Source organism: Kogia breviceps, chromosome X (genome assembly GCF_026419965.1).
Source record: "Kogia breviceps isolate mKogBre1 chromosome X, mKogBre1 haplotype 1, whole genome shotgun sequence".
NCBI classification, from domain to species: Eukaryota; Metazoa; Chordata; class Mammalia; order Artiodactyla; family Physeteridae; genus Kogia; species Kogia breviceps.
The window spans coordinates 71,903,024-71,919,933 of NC_081330.1; the positions used below are offsets into that span (position 1 = coordinate 71,903,024).

At 38.6% G+C, this 16,910-nt stretch overlaps 1 protein-coding gene across 4 annotated transcripts in view; it reads right to left on the minus strand.

Moving 5' to 3' along the window:
• Positions 1–16,910, minus strand: part of OGT (O-linked N-acetylglucosamine (GlcNAc) transferase) — a 40,473-nt gene that overhangs the window by 13,806 nt on the left and 9,757 nt on the right. For all 4 annotated transcript variants that reach the window (XM_067023773.1, XM_067023770.1, XM_067023771.1 and 1 more), the window contains 11 exons: positions 15,454–15,522; positions 12,013–12,129; positions 9,663–9,742; positions 8,900–9,095; positions 8,504–8,644; positions 7,811–7,911; positions 7,499–7,652; positions 7,295–7,396; positions 6,919–7,098; positions 4,247–4,405; positions 4,008–4,097 (listed from right to left, as the gene is read on the minus strand). In XM_067023773.1, the coding sequence (XP_066879874.1) occupies positions 4,008–4,097; positions 4,247–4,405; positions 6,919–7,098; positions 7,295–7,396; positions 7,499–7,652; positions 7,811–7,911; positions 8,504–8,644; positions 8,900–9,095; positions 9,663–9,742; positions 12,013–12,129; positions 15,454–15,522 (1,389 nt within the window). The remainder of the gene's footprint in view (positions 1–4,007; positions 4,098–4,246; positions 4,406–6,918; positions 7,099–7,294; positions 7,397–7,498; positions 7,653–7,810; positions 7,912–8,503; positions 8,645–8,899; positions 9,096–9,662; positions 9,743–12,012; positions 12,130–15,453; positions 15,523–16,910) is intronic.

Below are 16,910 nucleotides of genomic sequence, written 5' to 3' on the forward strand. Positions count from 1 at the left end.
AGTAGTACAAACCTCCAGATATAAAAACAAGCAAGCCACAGGGATATAACATACAACATGAGGAATATGGTCTATAATACTGTAATAACTTTGTATGGGGACAGATGGTTACTAGACTTATCATGGTGATTTCATAATGTATGCAAATGTCAATTAACTATGTAGTACATCTGAAACTAACACAACATTGTATGTCAACTACATTTCAATTTATATATATGTATATATATATATATAAAATTAATAAATATATATTTTAAAGTGTTTAGACTTCAGTCAATAAGCAGTGATTCCTAAAAGGTCTCAGAGGTGGAGGGCCATATACCTCTTGGTCACAGAGAGTCCAACCCTACATCAAAAATGGTCAGGTATATTTCCAAAGCAACAGCTATAACGCAAAAGATGTTGGTAGAAATTATTTATGAAATGACAAGAGTCTCACAATCCTTCTGCTAGGACTTCAATGATTCAAATATATGAATTACTGGATATACCATACATACCTCTGTTAGTCACCAAAGTGGCCAATAGTGTCTATAAGAAAAAACTCTAGTCCATATCTTCAGCAAATTCATTCCCTCACAGGTTTAAATCTTAAACTATCATAAAACTTTTGCTCCTAGAGGAAACAGCAATGGAGCAAATATAGAAATAAAGAAAACCAAAGGCAAAGGCCCCTTAAATGACCTATTTGTTCTTCTTCCAAGCCACCATTTTGTTCAATTTATTCAGTAATATTAGGTATCTACTGTCACAAGTGCTAGCTCAATCCCCAGAGAAGTTCTATGTCCAAGCACAAATACACCATATTTCTATTTCATTTGCAAACTCAGCAAAAACCCATGCTGATTATAAATGCAATGTAATAAATGTAAACAATCAAGGAAATAAGATCAAAGCAATTACCCACAGGTATGTAGTAGCTGATGTTAAATATCTGTCATGAAAAATATTGAGGATATGGGCTTCCCTGGTGGTGCAGTGATTAAGAATCCGCCTGTCAATGCAGGGGACACAGGTTTGAGCCCTGGTCCAGGAAGATCCCACATGCCATGGAGCAACTAAGCCCGTGTGCCACAACTACTGAGCCTGCGCACTAGAGCTCACGAGCCACAACTACTGAGCCCACATGCCACAACTACTGAAGCCCATGCACCTAGAGCCCGTGCTCCACAACAAGAGAAGCCACCGTAATGAGAAGCCTGCTCGCCCGAACTACAGAAAGCCCACGGGCAGCAATGAAGACCCAAAGTGGGCAAAAATAAATTAATTAATTAAATTTAAAAAAGAAAATTGAGGGCTTCCCTGGTGGCTCAGTGGTTGAGAGTCCGCCTGCCGATGCAGGGGACGCGGGTTCGTGCCCCGGTCTGGGAAGATCCCACATGCCGCGGAGCGGCTGGGCCCGTGAGCCGTGGCCGCTGAGCCTGCGCGTCTGGAGCCTGTGCTCCGCAATGGGAGAGGCCGCAACGGTGGGAGGCCCGCGTATCACAAAAAAAAAAAAAAAAAAAAAAAAAAAAAAAAAAAAAAAAAAAAAAAGAAAATTGAGGATACAAGCTACACACCAACAGTTTTATTCACTATTTGCTCAAAATAAAGTTGGAAGTACAAGCCTCTTAGAAAGCCTCATCCACCAGAGGGCAGACAGCAGAAGAAAGAATCCTGCAGCCTGTGGAAAAACAACCACATTCACAGAAAGATAGACAAGATGAAAAGGCAGAGGGCTATGTACCAGATGAAGGAACAAGATAAAACCCCAGAAAAACAACTAAATGAAGTGGAAATAGACAACCTTCCAGAAAAAGAATTCAGAATAATGATACTGAACATGATCCAGGACCTCGGCAAAAGAATGGAGGCAAAGATCGAGAAGATGCAAGAAATGTTTAACCGAAGACCTAGAAGAATTAAAGAACAAACAAACAGAGATGAACAATACAATAACTGAAATGAAAACTACACTAGAAGGAATCAGCAGCAGAATAACTGAGGCAGAAGAACGGATAAGTGACCTGGAAAACAGAACGGTGGAATTCACTGCTGCGGAAGAGAATAAAGAAAAAAGAATGAAAACAAATGACAGCCTAAGAGACGTCTGGGACAACATTAAACGCAACAACATTCGCATGATAGGGGTCCCAGAAGGAGGAGAGAGAGAGAAAGGACCCGAGAAAATATTTGAAGAGATTATAGTCAAAAACTTCCCTAACATGGGAAAAGAAATAACCACCCAAGTCCAGGAAGTGGAGAGTCCCATACAGGATAAACCCAAGGAGAAACATGCTGAGACACATAGTAATCAAACTGGCAAAAATTAAAGACAAAGAAAAATCATACAAGGGAACTCCCAAAGGTTAACAGCTGCTTTCTCAGCAGAAACTCTATAAGCCAGAAGGGAGTGGCCTGACATATTTAAAGTGATGAAAGGGAAGAACCAAGATTACTCTACCTGGCAAGGATCTCATTCAGATGCGATGGAGAAATCAAAAGCTTTACAAGCAAAAGCTAAGAGAATTCAGCACCACCAAACCAGCTCTACAACAAATGCTAAAGGAACTTCTCTAAGTGGAAACACAAGAGGAAAAAAGGACCTACACAAACAAACTCAAGGGCCTCCCTGGTGGTGCAGTGGTTGAGAATATGCCTGCCGATGCAGGGGACACGGGTTTGTGCCCCTGTCTGGGAAGATCCCACATGCCGCGGAGCGGCTAGGCCCGTGGGCCATGGCCGCTGAGCCTGCACGTCTGAAGCCTGTGCTCCACAACGGGAGAGGCCACAACAGTGAGAGGCACGCGTATCACACACAAAAAAATAATAATAATTAAAAAGATGGTCACAGGAACATACATATCGATAATTACCTTAAACATGAATGGATTAAATGCTCCAACCAAAAGACACAGCTCGCTGAGTGGATACAAAAACAAGACCCATATATATGCTGTCTAGAAGAGACCCACTTCAGACCTAGGGACACATACAGACTGAAAGTGAGGGGATGGAAAAAGATATTCCATGCAAATGGAAATCAAAAGAAAGCTGGAGTACCAATACTCATATCAGATAAAATAGACTTTAAAATGAAGAATGTTACAAGAGATAAGGAAGGACACTACAAAATGATCAAGGGACCAATCCAAGAAAAAGATATAACAATTATAAATATATATGCATCCAACACAGGAGCACCTCAACACATAAGGCAACTGCTAACAGCTATAAAAGAGAAAATCGACAGTAACACAATAATGGTGGGGGATTTTAACACCTCACTTACACCAATGGACACATCATCCAAACAGAAAATTGATAAAGAAACACAAGCTTTAAATGACACAACAGACCAGATAGATTTAATTGATAGTTATAGGACATTCCATCCAAAAACAGCAGATTACACTTTCTTCTCAAGTACGCATGGAACATTCTCCAGGATAGATCATATCTTGGGTCACAAATCAAGCCTCAGTAAATTTAAGAAAATTGAAATCATATCAAGCATCTTTTCCGACCTCAACGCTATGAGATTAGAAAACAATCACAGGGAAAAAAATGTAAAAAACACAAACACATGGAGGCTAAACACTATGTTACTAAATAACCAAGAGATCACTGAAGAAATCAAAAAATACCTAGAGACAAATGATAATGAAAACACGATAATCCAAATCCTATGGTATGCAGCAAAAGCAGTTCTAAGAGGGAAGTTTATAGCTAAAACCCTACCTCAAGAAACAATAAAAACCTCAAATAAATAATCTAACCTTACACCTAAAGGAACTAGAGAAAGAAGAACAAACAAAACCCGAAGTTAGTAGAAGGAAAGAAATCATAAAGATCAGAGCAGAAAAAATGAAATAGAAACAAAGAAAACAATAGCAAAGATCAATAAAACTAAAAGCTGGTTCTTGAAGAAGATAAACAAAATTGATAAACCATTAGCCAGACTCATCAAGAAAAAGAGGGAGAGGACTCAAAAAAAAGTTTGGAAGTATAAGAGTTTCACCTACCTGAGAAAGATCAATGAAATGATTGGCTTCTGCCATCACCTTCACTCGGAAGTTTGTGCCATCATCTGGGCTCAGGGCATAACAGAATACCTGAAAGGCAGCACATAGTATATTTAATAACCTTGGCTCAAATCTTTCCAAAAGACACTGGGCTTAACACCTAAAGGTGACTTATAAAGCTACCACTGTGGGTTTGTTTGGATTTATAAATAGTGACTCCAGAGCAACACTAGTCTTACCTCAAATTTATCAGGATTGTGCATGCCTGGAATAGACTGCATAAGATGAGAAGTAGGATGATTCCCAAAGTCAGAACTCACATATCCTACACGCAGTCGACCATCACTGAGCTTCAAGTCTTTTGGATGTTCATACGGTGGTTTATGAAGAACATTTATCTACCAATGGAATTCAGTGCTTGTTAGTAAAGTTGAGTCTATATGTAAATTTTCATCTAGGAAAACTGACTAGAAAGCATACCTGTTAGGAATGGTATGCCCAGAATACTTCTTTAATCCATATAACCAGTCTAATACAACCTTAGCAATTTGTATAATATGCTTCATACTTTGACCTGTTCCTGAGGCCTATGAAGCAGCCCAAGCAAGTTAAAGTTGTAGGAAGGAAGCAGAGTGGAAAGAGCATGACAAACCCTGCATTTTAGAAAATTCTGTAGGGAAGCATTTTTTTAAAAACAGAATTACATTTTAAGACACTGATGAAAGAAATTAAAGATGATACAAATAGATGGACAGATATATCATGTTCTTGGATTGGAAGAATCAACATAGTGAAAATGACTCTACTACACAAAGCAATCAACAGATTCAGTGCAATCCTTATCAAACTACCACTGGCATTTTTCACAGAACTAGAACAAAAAATTTCACAATTTGTATGGAAACACAAAAGACCCCGAATAGTCAAAGCAATCTTGAGAACGAAAAATGGAGCTGGAGGAATCAGGCTCCCTGACTTCAGACTATACTACAAAGCTACAGTAATCAAGACAGTATGGTATTGGCACAAAAACAGAAATATAGCTCAATGGAACAGGATAGAAAGCCCAGAGATAAACCCATGCACATATGGTCACCTTATCTTTGATAAAGGAGGCAAGAATATACAATGGAGAAAAGACAGCCTCTTCAATAAGTGGTGCTGGGAAAACTGGACAGGTACATGTAAAAGTATGAGATTAGAACACTCCCTAACACCATACACAAAAAATAAGCTCAAAATGGATTAAAGACCTAAATGTACGGCCAGAAATTATCAAACTCTTAGAGGAAAACATAGGCAGAACACTCTATGACATAAATCACAGCAAGATCCTTTTTGATCCACCTCCTAGAGAAATGGAAATATAAACAAAAATAAACGAATGGGACCTAATGAAACTTAAAAGCTTTTGCACAGCAAAGGAAACCACAAACAAGACCAAAAGACAACCCTCAGAATGGGAGAAAATATTTGCAAATGAAGCAACTGACAAAGGATTAATCTCCAAAATTTACAAGCAGCTCATGCAGCTCAATAACAAAAAAACAAACAACCCAATCCAAAAATGGGCAGAAGACCTAAACAGACATTCCTCCAGAGAAGATATACAGATTGCCAAGAAACACATGAAAGAATGCTCAACATCATTAATCATTAGAGAAATGCAAATCAAAACTACAATGAGATATCCTCTCACACCAGTCAGAATGGCCATCATCAAAAAATCTAGAAACAATAAATGCTGGAGAGGGTGTGGAGAAAAGGAAACACTCCTGCACTGCTGGTGGGAATGTAAATTGATACAGCCACTATGGAGAACAGTATGGAGGTTCCTTAAAAAACTACAAATAGAACTACCATACGACCCAGCAATCCCACTCCTGGGCATATACCTTGAGAAAATCATAATTCAAAAAGAGTCATGTACCAAAATGTTTGTTGCAGCTTTATCTACAATAGCCAGGAGATGGAAGCAACCTAAGTGTCCATCATCGGATGAATGGATAAAGAAGATGTGGCATATATATACAATGGAATATTACCCAGCCATAAAAAGAAACAAAATTGAGTTATTTGTAGTGAGGTGGATGGACCTAGAGTCTGTCATACAGAGTGAAGCAAGTCAGAAAGAGAAAGACAAATACCATATGCTAACACATATATATGGAATCTAAGAAAAAAAAAGTCATGAAGAACCTAAGGGCAAGACGGGAATAAAGACACAGACCTACTAGAGAATGGACTTGAGGATATGGGGAGGGGGAAGGGTAAGCTGTGACAAAGTGAGAGAGTGGCATGGACATATATACACTACCAAACGTAAAATAGATAGCTAGTGGGAAGCAGCCACATAGCACAGGGAGATCAGCTCGGTGCTTTGTGACCACCTAGAGGGTGGGAGGGAGGGAGACGCAAGAGGGAAGAGATATGGGAACATATGTATAACTGATTCACTTTGTTATAAAGCAGAAACTAACACATCATTGTAAAGCAATTATACTCCAATAAAGATGTAAAGAAAAAAAAACAAAACAGAATTACACCTAGCACTCTGCTCTATTCTGCTGAGAAAATTCCCACCTTTGATCAAGTACTGCTCTAATTCTCAAAGGTGAGTAGAAAATACCAAACATTTTATTAAAAACTATGGTTTCAAAATTAAAGGAAAACACCATCAGCCTACTGTTAAGTATTTCAATTAAGGATTTCCCCTTATAGAATGGAAGGGGTTATGATCAAGACAGGACACAATGGGAGGGGGGCTTCTGGGCTGGCTCATGAAGCTTCATTTCTCAACTTGGGTGGTAAACACCTTATGATAACTCATTAAGCCATAAATTTGACTCATGTAGTTTTCTGTATCTGTGTTTTACTTCACAACAAAAAAATTAAAACGAAAGACTCGCACCTTATCCAAGCAGAGGTTCCCATGCCTCTCAGCAATAGCCTTCCTGAAGCCATGAGAAAGAGGATATAGCATACTATGATGAGGATGCACAGAAGGCAACCTATTTTTCTCTAACTGGTCAGCGACAATGCTGACCAACTTCTTCATTCGCTCATCATAGTCTGTCCAATCACAGACAATCTAGAGGAGGCAAAAAGAAGTTATTATCCAGAAAACCTTACTCCAAGACTTAACATCTTATGTGTCTTTGGCCTAAAGTGATGTCAAATAACCCATTAAAAAACACTGTCTCCAGCCAAGCTTGGATTAATATGGCACATACAATTAAAAAGTGATTACAACCCTGAAAGCCAATTACTGTCCTGTTATTCTTTACCTGCAGGCAATGAGCCAAATTACAATAAGCGTCAGGAAAATCAGGTTTAAGCTTCAGAGCAGTGCGATAAGAAGCAATTGCTTCTGGAATATTCCCTGAATCCTGGAAATAAATAAAGTGGGATGGTTAAATTTTTTCCTAAAATTAAGAACATTAGGTGCTAAGATGCATATATTGTAATAAAATATATATAAAAAATAGTACCTTGTGAATGGAAGCCAGATTGCTGTGGGCATCCGCAAATGCAGGGTTAATCTGAATGGCACGAGTATAACACTGCAAGGCTCCCTGAACATCCTGCATCTCCTTTAGAGTGTTTCCCATATTAGAGTAGGCATCAGCAAAGGTAGGACTGATTCTAAAGGAGAGGACAAAGATTTTATTTCTCTAGTACAAAAACCTTTAACCCCCTGTAATTTCAATTTAGTCTATTATTAAAAGTCCCACATACCAAATGTGCCAAATGCCAAATATTTAAAAACTTTGAAGAAAAAAATAAGGCTGTGAGTCTCTTACCGAATAGCCTCCTTATAATGCATCAGAGCTTCCTGCAGTTTTCCCTGCTGCTGCAATACACTTGCTAAATTTGAATGGGCAGCAGCAAACTCTGGGAAGACCTATAAAGATTCAAGATGATAACTGAGGTTTAAAAAAAATAACTGCTAAAACAGCAGTAATAACTTACCACAACAAGAACTTCGCTCAAGCACCTTTATATCCCTACACTTCTCTCCACCTTCTCCAAGTCTACTCATTCTTCAAAGCCAAGTAGTTCAAATTCTACCTCTTCCTTTATTTTATACCTCTCCGTGTTTCAAAACATAATGAGGTAGACCCTCTCCTCATCTTAGTTTATGCTGGTTAACTCTAGCATCTCTCTCTTCAAAACTCCTACCACACCTACCAACCAACATTACAGCCATCAGGTACTGAAATTATATATTTACTGGTAACTCTTCTTGAACTCTAGCTTACTGTTTAAATTTTTGTGACGATCTTATCTACCCATAAAATAACAAACTCAATGTTAAGGATTTTCTTGAATGTCACACAGGACCTCACTCATACCTTAGGTACTCAATTACTGGTTCAATGAATGATTCACCCACTATGTACTTTTACAAAAGAGGTGGATGACATGGCAAACTTAACTGCCTTCCCTCTACTATCACACAGACAAAATACCCAGCCACACCACCCTCAACATACTTCTAATGCTTTACGATACAAGCGAACTGCCTCTTCAATGTTTCCCTGTTCTCGTTTGATATTGGCTAGGTTATTCAGAGAGTCTGCATGGGTGGGACACAGCCGGAGAGCTGTATTATAACAATCTTCTGCTTCGGCAACCTAAAAAACAAAACAAACTATTCAAAAACCTATACAGAGGAATCACAGAGTCACCACTGATATTATTCTAACAATTGCTTAGTTAAGCCTAATGTCTGGTAATATTCCAGAAAACAGGTATTTTTGCTATTCTTCCTCTCATCTACAACTCCGAAATAAACAATTTACCACCTCAATATTTAATTACAACATGTACAAAAATGACTTTTTTTAATGCCATCAGGTAACAAAATAAGAGACAATAAAAATCCTTACACTGCCCTTCTCTTTGAGAGCGTTGGCTAGGTTGCAGTAAGCATCAGGGAAATGTGGTTGCAATTCAATAGCTCGCCTGTAGGTGTCTATTGCCAGATCTATCAGGCCTTGCTCATAGTATACACAAGCCAGGTTACCATGTACCACTGCATGATTTGGACTCAAGCTTAGGGCACGAAGGTAAGCTGCCACAGCTCTATAAACAGAAACACACACACACACACACACACACACAATGCAATTAACTTTTAATGGATGCTTTGTTACAATTATTTCATTCTATACTATATCAAAGTATATCAATTATAACTAGTTACAATTAATTCATGCCATACTACACTTAACCTCAAAAATCAAAATTGCACCTTTATAAAATGTATTTTTACACTGAAAAATTTTCTATACCCCCATAAGAAATAGACTTTCCTATGACAACAGCAACAAAAAGTTAAAAGTCAGGATTCACCTGGCTTTCTGAATCAGATAGAAGGAATAATTTAGTCTAAAAGATAACCATTGCAATAGTTTTACAATAAAGGAAATTTCAACTAAACTCCTAGTGAGAAGGATAATGGCTTTGTGAAAAGCCAACAATGAAGTCAGGCAGCAATAAACCTATAATAAAAGGTAATACAGCAGACCTGAGCAGGGGAAAGCAACATAGTAGAAAATAAAAGTGTATTTCAATGACCCACTGTGATAATTTCAGTCCAAACTCTCAAGTGTTGATACAACAAAAATTCCAAATAGAACATTCCCTCACCTGTCAAAAATCCGTGCCTCTTTCAAGACATTTCCTAAATTGATATAAGCATCCAGAAAATTGGGGTCAAGGGTGACAGCCTAAAAATTGCAAGACAGTTACTTAGAGCAAGTTAGGATTTCAGATTAACTTCCCAATTACAATTTTTTAGTCTGAGATAATTTTAGACCTCCAATTACATTTTCTAGTATAATTAAATCTTATTTCTTTCATTTTTAAAACCCAATTATTTTAGTACCCACTCATTATTCACAAATCTCAATGTTACCAAAATATCTTCCTATGTAATACAAGAGCAAAATGTGTCCTGAAGGGAAAAATTTTAAATTGGGTCTGCTCCAATTTTATTGAGCTGAACACTTCTCATGGTTGGCCCCATTTTATTCTCAATTAATCAGCCTAGCTCTTCTAAAAAATAATGGCAGGAAGAAGCAGCAAGCTCTAACTGAATAGGAAATACATACCTCAGTAACTACAACTGTATACTCAGCCCTTAGATGTGTAATTAGAGCTGTATACTCAGTAAGATACATTACTTCAAGGGGATACTAACCATTAAATGGTTCATTCAAATAGTTCTGAAGCTGTCTTAAAATATGACCAGATATATCTACAGCAGTAATTCTCAACCCTGGCAGTATATTAGAATTCACCTCCTAAATGGAGCCTGGGTTCCATCACAGGCCAGTTAAATCAGACCCTCTGAAAACGGGGCCAGGATATCCATCTTTTACAAGCTCCTCATGTGCAACCAAGGAGAACCACAGAGCAAGAGAGTAGGTACTCCTATAGTGTAATGAATGGAAACCTGAACTGAAATACTGAAAAGGTAAAGGTAATGAGTAACTGCGAATATATTTAACATTCATTAAGAACATTCCAAAAAAAAAAAAGAACATTCCTCTTCACTTAGATGGCAACTCTGCTGCACTTAACTTACTTAGATTGTCTATAGCAATAGATGTCCACCCCCAAAATTTAACTTTTTATTATGGAAAATTTCAAATATATACAAAAGCAGAGGAATAGAACAAACCCCCAAGTCTCCATTACCCAGCTTAAACAATTAAAAAATCATATTCAATTTTATTTAATCTATATTCCAACCTAATTCACCCTCTTCCCAGATCATTCTGAAGCTAATCCCAGACATATCAGTTCATTCGAAAATATTTCAAAATATATTTTAGGGACAATACAGGAATATTTTTTCCTCCTAACATAACCACAATACCAATATCATACATAAAAAAGTGACAGCAATTCCTTAATATCAAATATCCATTCAGTGGTCCAATTTCTGATTAACTTTGATTGAGGATCCAAATAAGACCCATACAATTAACATGTCTTTGTGAGTTTCTTTAAATCTTTTAAATTAAAAGTTTAATTTAAATCTCCGTTTTTATTCCTGTAATTGTTGAAGAAATCAGATCAGTGTCCTATACAGCTTCCCATAGTTTAAATTTGCTGACTGCACCCCATGGTGTCCTTTAACGTGCTTATTATGTTTTCCTGTCCCATGTATTTCCTGTAAATTGGTAGAACTACAAGCGTAATCAGATTTGGGTTCTTTTCTCTTTTTGCAAGGCTACTTCACTGGTGGAAGTATTTACTTCTATCACAAGGTACAAAATGTCTGTTTATGTCTCTTTTTTTGCCACTGATAAATGCCTAAATTTATTATTGGTGATACTCTGATTCTATCATTCCTACTTCATTTATTAGCTGGAACATTTGTATAAAGAGAAACTTCCCCCATCAACTACTGGGTTACCCTGATGTCCAGTTCATACAGGAGAGAAAGGACAATTGTTTAACCAGTTCTCAAAATGAGTTGCTCCTTATCTTCCAAAGATGATCCATGAATTTCTTCTTAGTATAATTATACTCATGAATTTAAATGTATTTGATAAGTTTCAATATATTTCAGCTATTATTCCCACTGATGCTCAACTCCCATCTTTAGCCAGTAGGAGCCTCTTCCAGTTGCCTCCTGAGTCCTTTTGACATAAATATATCAAAATGTCCTCGCTTTCTGGCACAACAAGGCACTCCAGATTATTTTTGTACATTTCCTGCCCCAGATCTGGAATCAGTCTTTTCACCAAGAAACCCTGCTTCTTTACAGTAAAGCTGCCCATTTAAAAAAAGAATTTTTAATTACTAAAGTACATTTTCAATGCTAAACTGGAAACTGCCATATAACATCCAGCAAATGCTGCAATACTGTCAGAAAAACAAAGATATTATGTGACTGATTAAGTAAAGGCCTATTATTTAGTTCTAGTAGAAACACCCTGCATACATAAGCACTTCAAAAATACCAATTATTAATTTAACGACTAACCTTTTCAAAGTGATGAATTGCAAGCCAAATCTCCCCTTGTGCATTGAAAACACAGCCAAGATTACTCCAAGCTACTGCAAAGTTCGGTTGCGTCTCAATTGCTTTCAAATAACATGCCTTAGGAGGGGTTAATGAAAGAAGATGGGAGGGGAAGGAGGTAAAGGGAAAGGGGAAAATTTATACAGGGGAAAAAAAAAGATTGGGGGAGGGGGGAAGAAGGTGATATCATTATTCCTTCTCTGACCAGCCAAAAGTGACCCTGCAGCATAGGCTCGCTTGCGCCAAAACTAATGCGCTGCCACAGCTGGCTGCTCCTGCGCCTGCGCCACCAGAACCCAGGTGCAAACCACCATGTTCAGTTCTGCCAACCAATGACCAACCCTTACACTGGCACTTAACCGGGAAGTCAGTTGCCTTAAGACTCTATGCTGGACTTCTCTTATCTGAACACCTAAGGGCTCTTGCTACGTTTTCAAGTGGTATCTGGAAGGCGCCACTTAAGGCTAAGTTCGTCCCCTGCCCCCCAACCCAAGTTTCCCAAAGTCTGTTCTACGATGTGTTAATAGTTATCACTGGGAAAAAGGATTTCACAATCAAATAAATTAGGAAAACAGAAAACAGGTTTCTTGACTACAGGACTTCCCTAAGCCTTTAATAGTATATACATGGCTCCCTGAACTTAGTTGACCACGGAACTCTTCTTTCATTGGACATTTTATCAGAATACCTATAAAACACATTTTGGGAAATGCTGCTCTAAATAAACAATAATGTTCCTCACTAACATCAAAACTATGCTCTAAATAAACAATAATGTTCCTCACTAACATCAAAACTATGCTACTGAGGAGGAAAATGTTTTTCTGACAAGCCAGATATCATAAGGCCAGGCTATAAGTCACATCCTCACAATGCCCGTCTCCCAAGGGGGACTGAAGCTGAAACCTCGTATGACAGGACTGCACCTAGGTTGAGGTCCCTGTAATGCGAGCGCAAACATCGCTTGCGCAACCTAACAGCATCGCACTGCGCAATCGCTGCGAACTGCTGCGCTACATAGAACACCCCTAGACGCAGCAAACGGCCAACCAGATCCATTAATCTACTAGACAGGCCCATAGAGAATATTTGTTTAATGAGATTAGTTGGACTCGAGGTATGCTAAAACCCAATTTTATCCAAAAAGGCTACAAAATAGGACTGAGGGAGCCAGTCAATCAGATTACTCATCTAGTCAACCGTTCACAGGGGCTCATTCGTACGCATTGCGCATTAACGCTGCGCAGCCTTTGCGCTACTGCAGGGTCACAGCGCATCATCAGAAGAGCAGAATGCTGCAATCCAAACAAAGAAGAAAAAAGGAAAAAATGAACAACAAGAAGAGTTAGAAGCTTTTACTAGTAAATTATCTCTAATAATTTTTAATATCAATTAACTTTTACTTATCTTTGACAGAATTGTGGCTATAGTATAAAACATTCTCTTACATAACTTGCTTGTAAACAAAATTATTTTAAGCTGTTTCTGAAGCCACAAGACAGAAGATTCAGGCATGGAGGCAAATTGTTTTGCTGTGGCAGTTACAAACCCGTTACCATATTTCTCATCATGTGACTTTTCGGTGCGTTCCTTGCTGGAAGAGGAGGAGGTGTGTGTCTGCCCTAGATCCAGGCCTCGAGCTCCCTTCAGCGAGGCACCTTACGCATGGAATAGGAGGTTTCACCCACCTGAAACCTTCTAAATACAATATCAATGGTGAAAAACCAAAAACAAGAGAGAAAATAAAAACAAGATCATTAGTAAAAGTTCAACAAAGCAATTGAAATTCTTTGGATGTCTATTACATATGGGAATGAGGACAGTCTCAAGTCTGTAATATGGGAAACATGCAGAAGGGAGAGGGTTAATCAGGGCTATTGCATACAGCAGGGATTTTTGCTGGAAGAAAGGCTCTTCATTTTCTACAAAGACAACTTAATTTTGCTTCCATCTACTAGGAATATGCTGGCTTGAATTTTCAAATGCACTGATTACAAAAGAAATACATTGCATTTCACTCGAGTATTTTCTTGTTCACTAAGTTCTCACAAAAACAGAATAACATTTTTCAAACTAGGTGTCTCCAGAGCTCTGAAATAAAGAAGTCAGCAACCTAAGGCAGGCGCAATGTCTCAGCCTAAACCGATCTCTAAAGCTGCAGTGAAGTGCAATTCATGTTAGCTGTCCGCTTGGTGGGGTGACAATTAATAGAAGCTTATCAAATATTTGTTCTATAAATTACCAATTAGATTTATCAGCTAAGATTGAAATCAATTACAATTCATTAGCTGGAAACCTACATAAGGTTAATCCAAAGTGTCAGCAGAATTTATGAGCTATGCACTTAAAACTAGTGCCTTTTAACATCAGATGGTGCTGAAAAGCCTTCTCCCTCCCTGGATGAAGCAGTCAAACAGACAGCTACGCTGCGCATACACTCCACGTATTAGCATGCGCGTGGGGCTCAGAGCAACATGTGGGAGTTTCAGAAGCATTCTGGTTTCTCCCCACTCCTCACCCCTGCAGCGCGATTGCGTAAGGTGGCTTGTAACAAGACAATTTCATTTATAAATTTAATTTAAAATTATACCAAAAGCTTTAATAACCCAACCTGGTGTTCAAATTCATTATTTGGAAACACAGAATGCTAAAAGCCACCTTTCCACTTGGGCAAGTTTTCTTTCGATCAGTCCATTTCCCAAACAAACCAGCTGTGTCCTTCTGACTTTTTTTTTTAAAGGAGGTGGGATGGGGAGGAATAAAAGAAGGAAGTAAGAAGAAAAGAAGGTAGACAACTAGGATTGGAAAAGAGGAAAAGGAACTTGGGGAAGGGAGTGAGGACAAGAAGGGGCAGGATGTTCCAATTATTAATTTGCAATCATTTAATAGCCTTTCTTCCACTGTAAAAAGGGTGAGGAAGATGAAGGGAGGAAGGTTAAATAAGAATTTTAAATGCCAGTATTACAGGGTAACATTTGGATGAAATTCTTCTCCACTTACAAGCCACAAAGGACTTAGAAGAGCAGCATTTTCAATGGCACCTGCATCATATAGGAGTCTTGAGCCAAATCACAGGCGCTCTGCTTGTCACCAGCAGGCAAGCCTCAGATTTGAAGGAATGTTATTTATTCCCACATAAGATCATGACGGAGCCCATTGTTATAAAGATGATCTAGCTCAGCAGAAAGGCTCCAAAATGTTCAGGTTCTTGCTTTACCCCCAGATTTAGAACAGATATGCCAAATCCTGGCCCTGCTCTAGTCTGAGGCGATTCATGCCGTCAGTTTTCCTCAGTTTCATAGGACTGTTTTGTGAAGATAGCTCAATGAAGAGTTGAAAACTTGGCAAAAAGTACAAGTATCCATAACACTGATGTTTAAATGTATTCTATCAAACACTTACCTTGGCTTCTTCCAAGCGACCCAGGGCTTTGAGCAGGTTCCCCAGGTCACTGCGAACACAGTACAAATCCTAGAAGCCCAGAGATACTCTGTCATTAATTATACTCTGCTTTGTCAACCAAAGATATCTTGAAATTACTTTTACGTATCTAGCTCCATCATTTTATTGGCAACTACAGAGACTGCTTGACAAATTTAAGAACAGGAACACAATCCCCTCATCCTCAATTCCAAATTCCAAAAAATTTAAAAAACTCATTTGATGATTAAATCTGACTTGAACTGGCATTAAGTTATTTACAGAATTTATTGATCCCACTTAACGTGAATATGCATACCTTTTGCTGCAGAAATATAAATGTGTTTTACTAGAAGGTGCTGCTCCAGACACACCTGGGAGTCATATATGGTATTATCATCTTTCTAAAATCCTAAAAACTCTGAATTTTAAGATGCGTTTGATCCCACCAGTTTCAGATAAAAGACTATGGGACTGGGCTTCCCTGGTGGCGCAGTGGTTGGGAATCCGCCTGCCGATGCAGGGGACACGGGTTCGTGCCCCGGTCTGGGAGGATCCCACATGCCGCGGAGCGGCTGGGCCCGTGAGCCATGGCCGCTGAGCCTGCGCGTCCGGAGCCTGTGCTCCGCAAGGGAGAGGCCACAACAGTGAGGCCCGCATACCACAAAAAAAAAAAAAAAAAAAAGACTATGGGACTTGCTATAGCTTCTCTTGTCCCCAAATGTTAGTCACGTTAAAAAAAAAAAAGCATCAAATGTTTGTTCAACTATTTTGTTCAAGGTTATGATGAACCACTACTATATCGAGGGTCAAAAATTTCCCATAGTGGTAAAAAGGATTTAGCTGTGATTAGTTACTGGCAAACCTACTCTTAGGCTGTCAGACGTATGTAGAAAATTTGACTTCATTTCACTATTAGACAAAAGGATTACCATCCAACCAAAGTTTTAATCCTGGCACCTGGCACTAGATTACTCATTAGTATTAACTGCCATTAGAGTTGAGTGGGCAAATAATGAAAAGCAGTCGACTCGGCTTTTTATTAGCAGCACAGTTGTGTTGCTAGTCATCTGACTCACCAGTCCGTTCATCAGTATGAAAGACACATCAGAACAGTGAGCTTAAACTTTTATTTGTCCTTGGTTTGCCTTGTCAGTCAACAAGCAAAGACAATGGCAATAAGGAGTAAGCCTATCATTCCAAACTGTTCCACGTGTAGAAGCACCTTACACTAAGTCCTAGAAAGTGAATTTTGTCAACTGTGCCAAAGTATCATCATATATACTATTCTATGTGCAACTGTATTATGGTTTCCATAATCAGGTGATTAATTTTACTGATAAACAGCTTTTGTGATTGTATATTATCATCCATTAAGTGAACAAAAAGTCAGCCAGCAAAGAATAGGCTGACACAGAACACCCTTATGGTTGGCCATA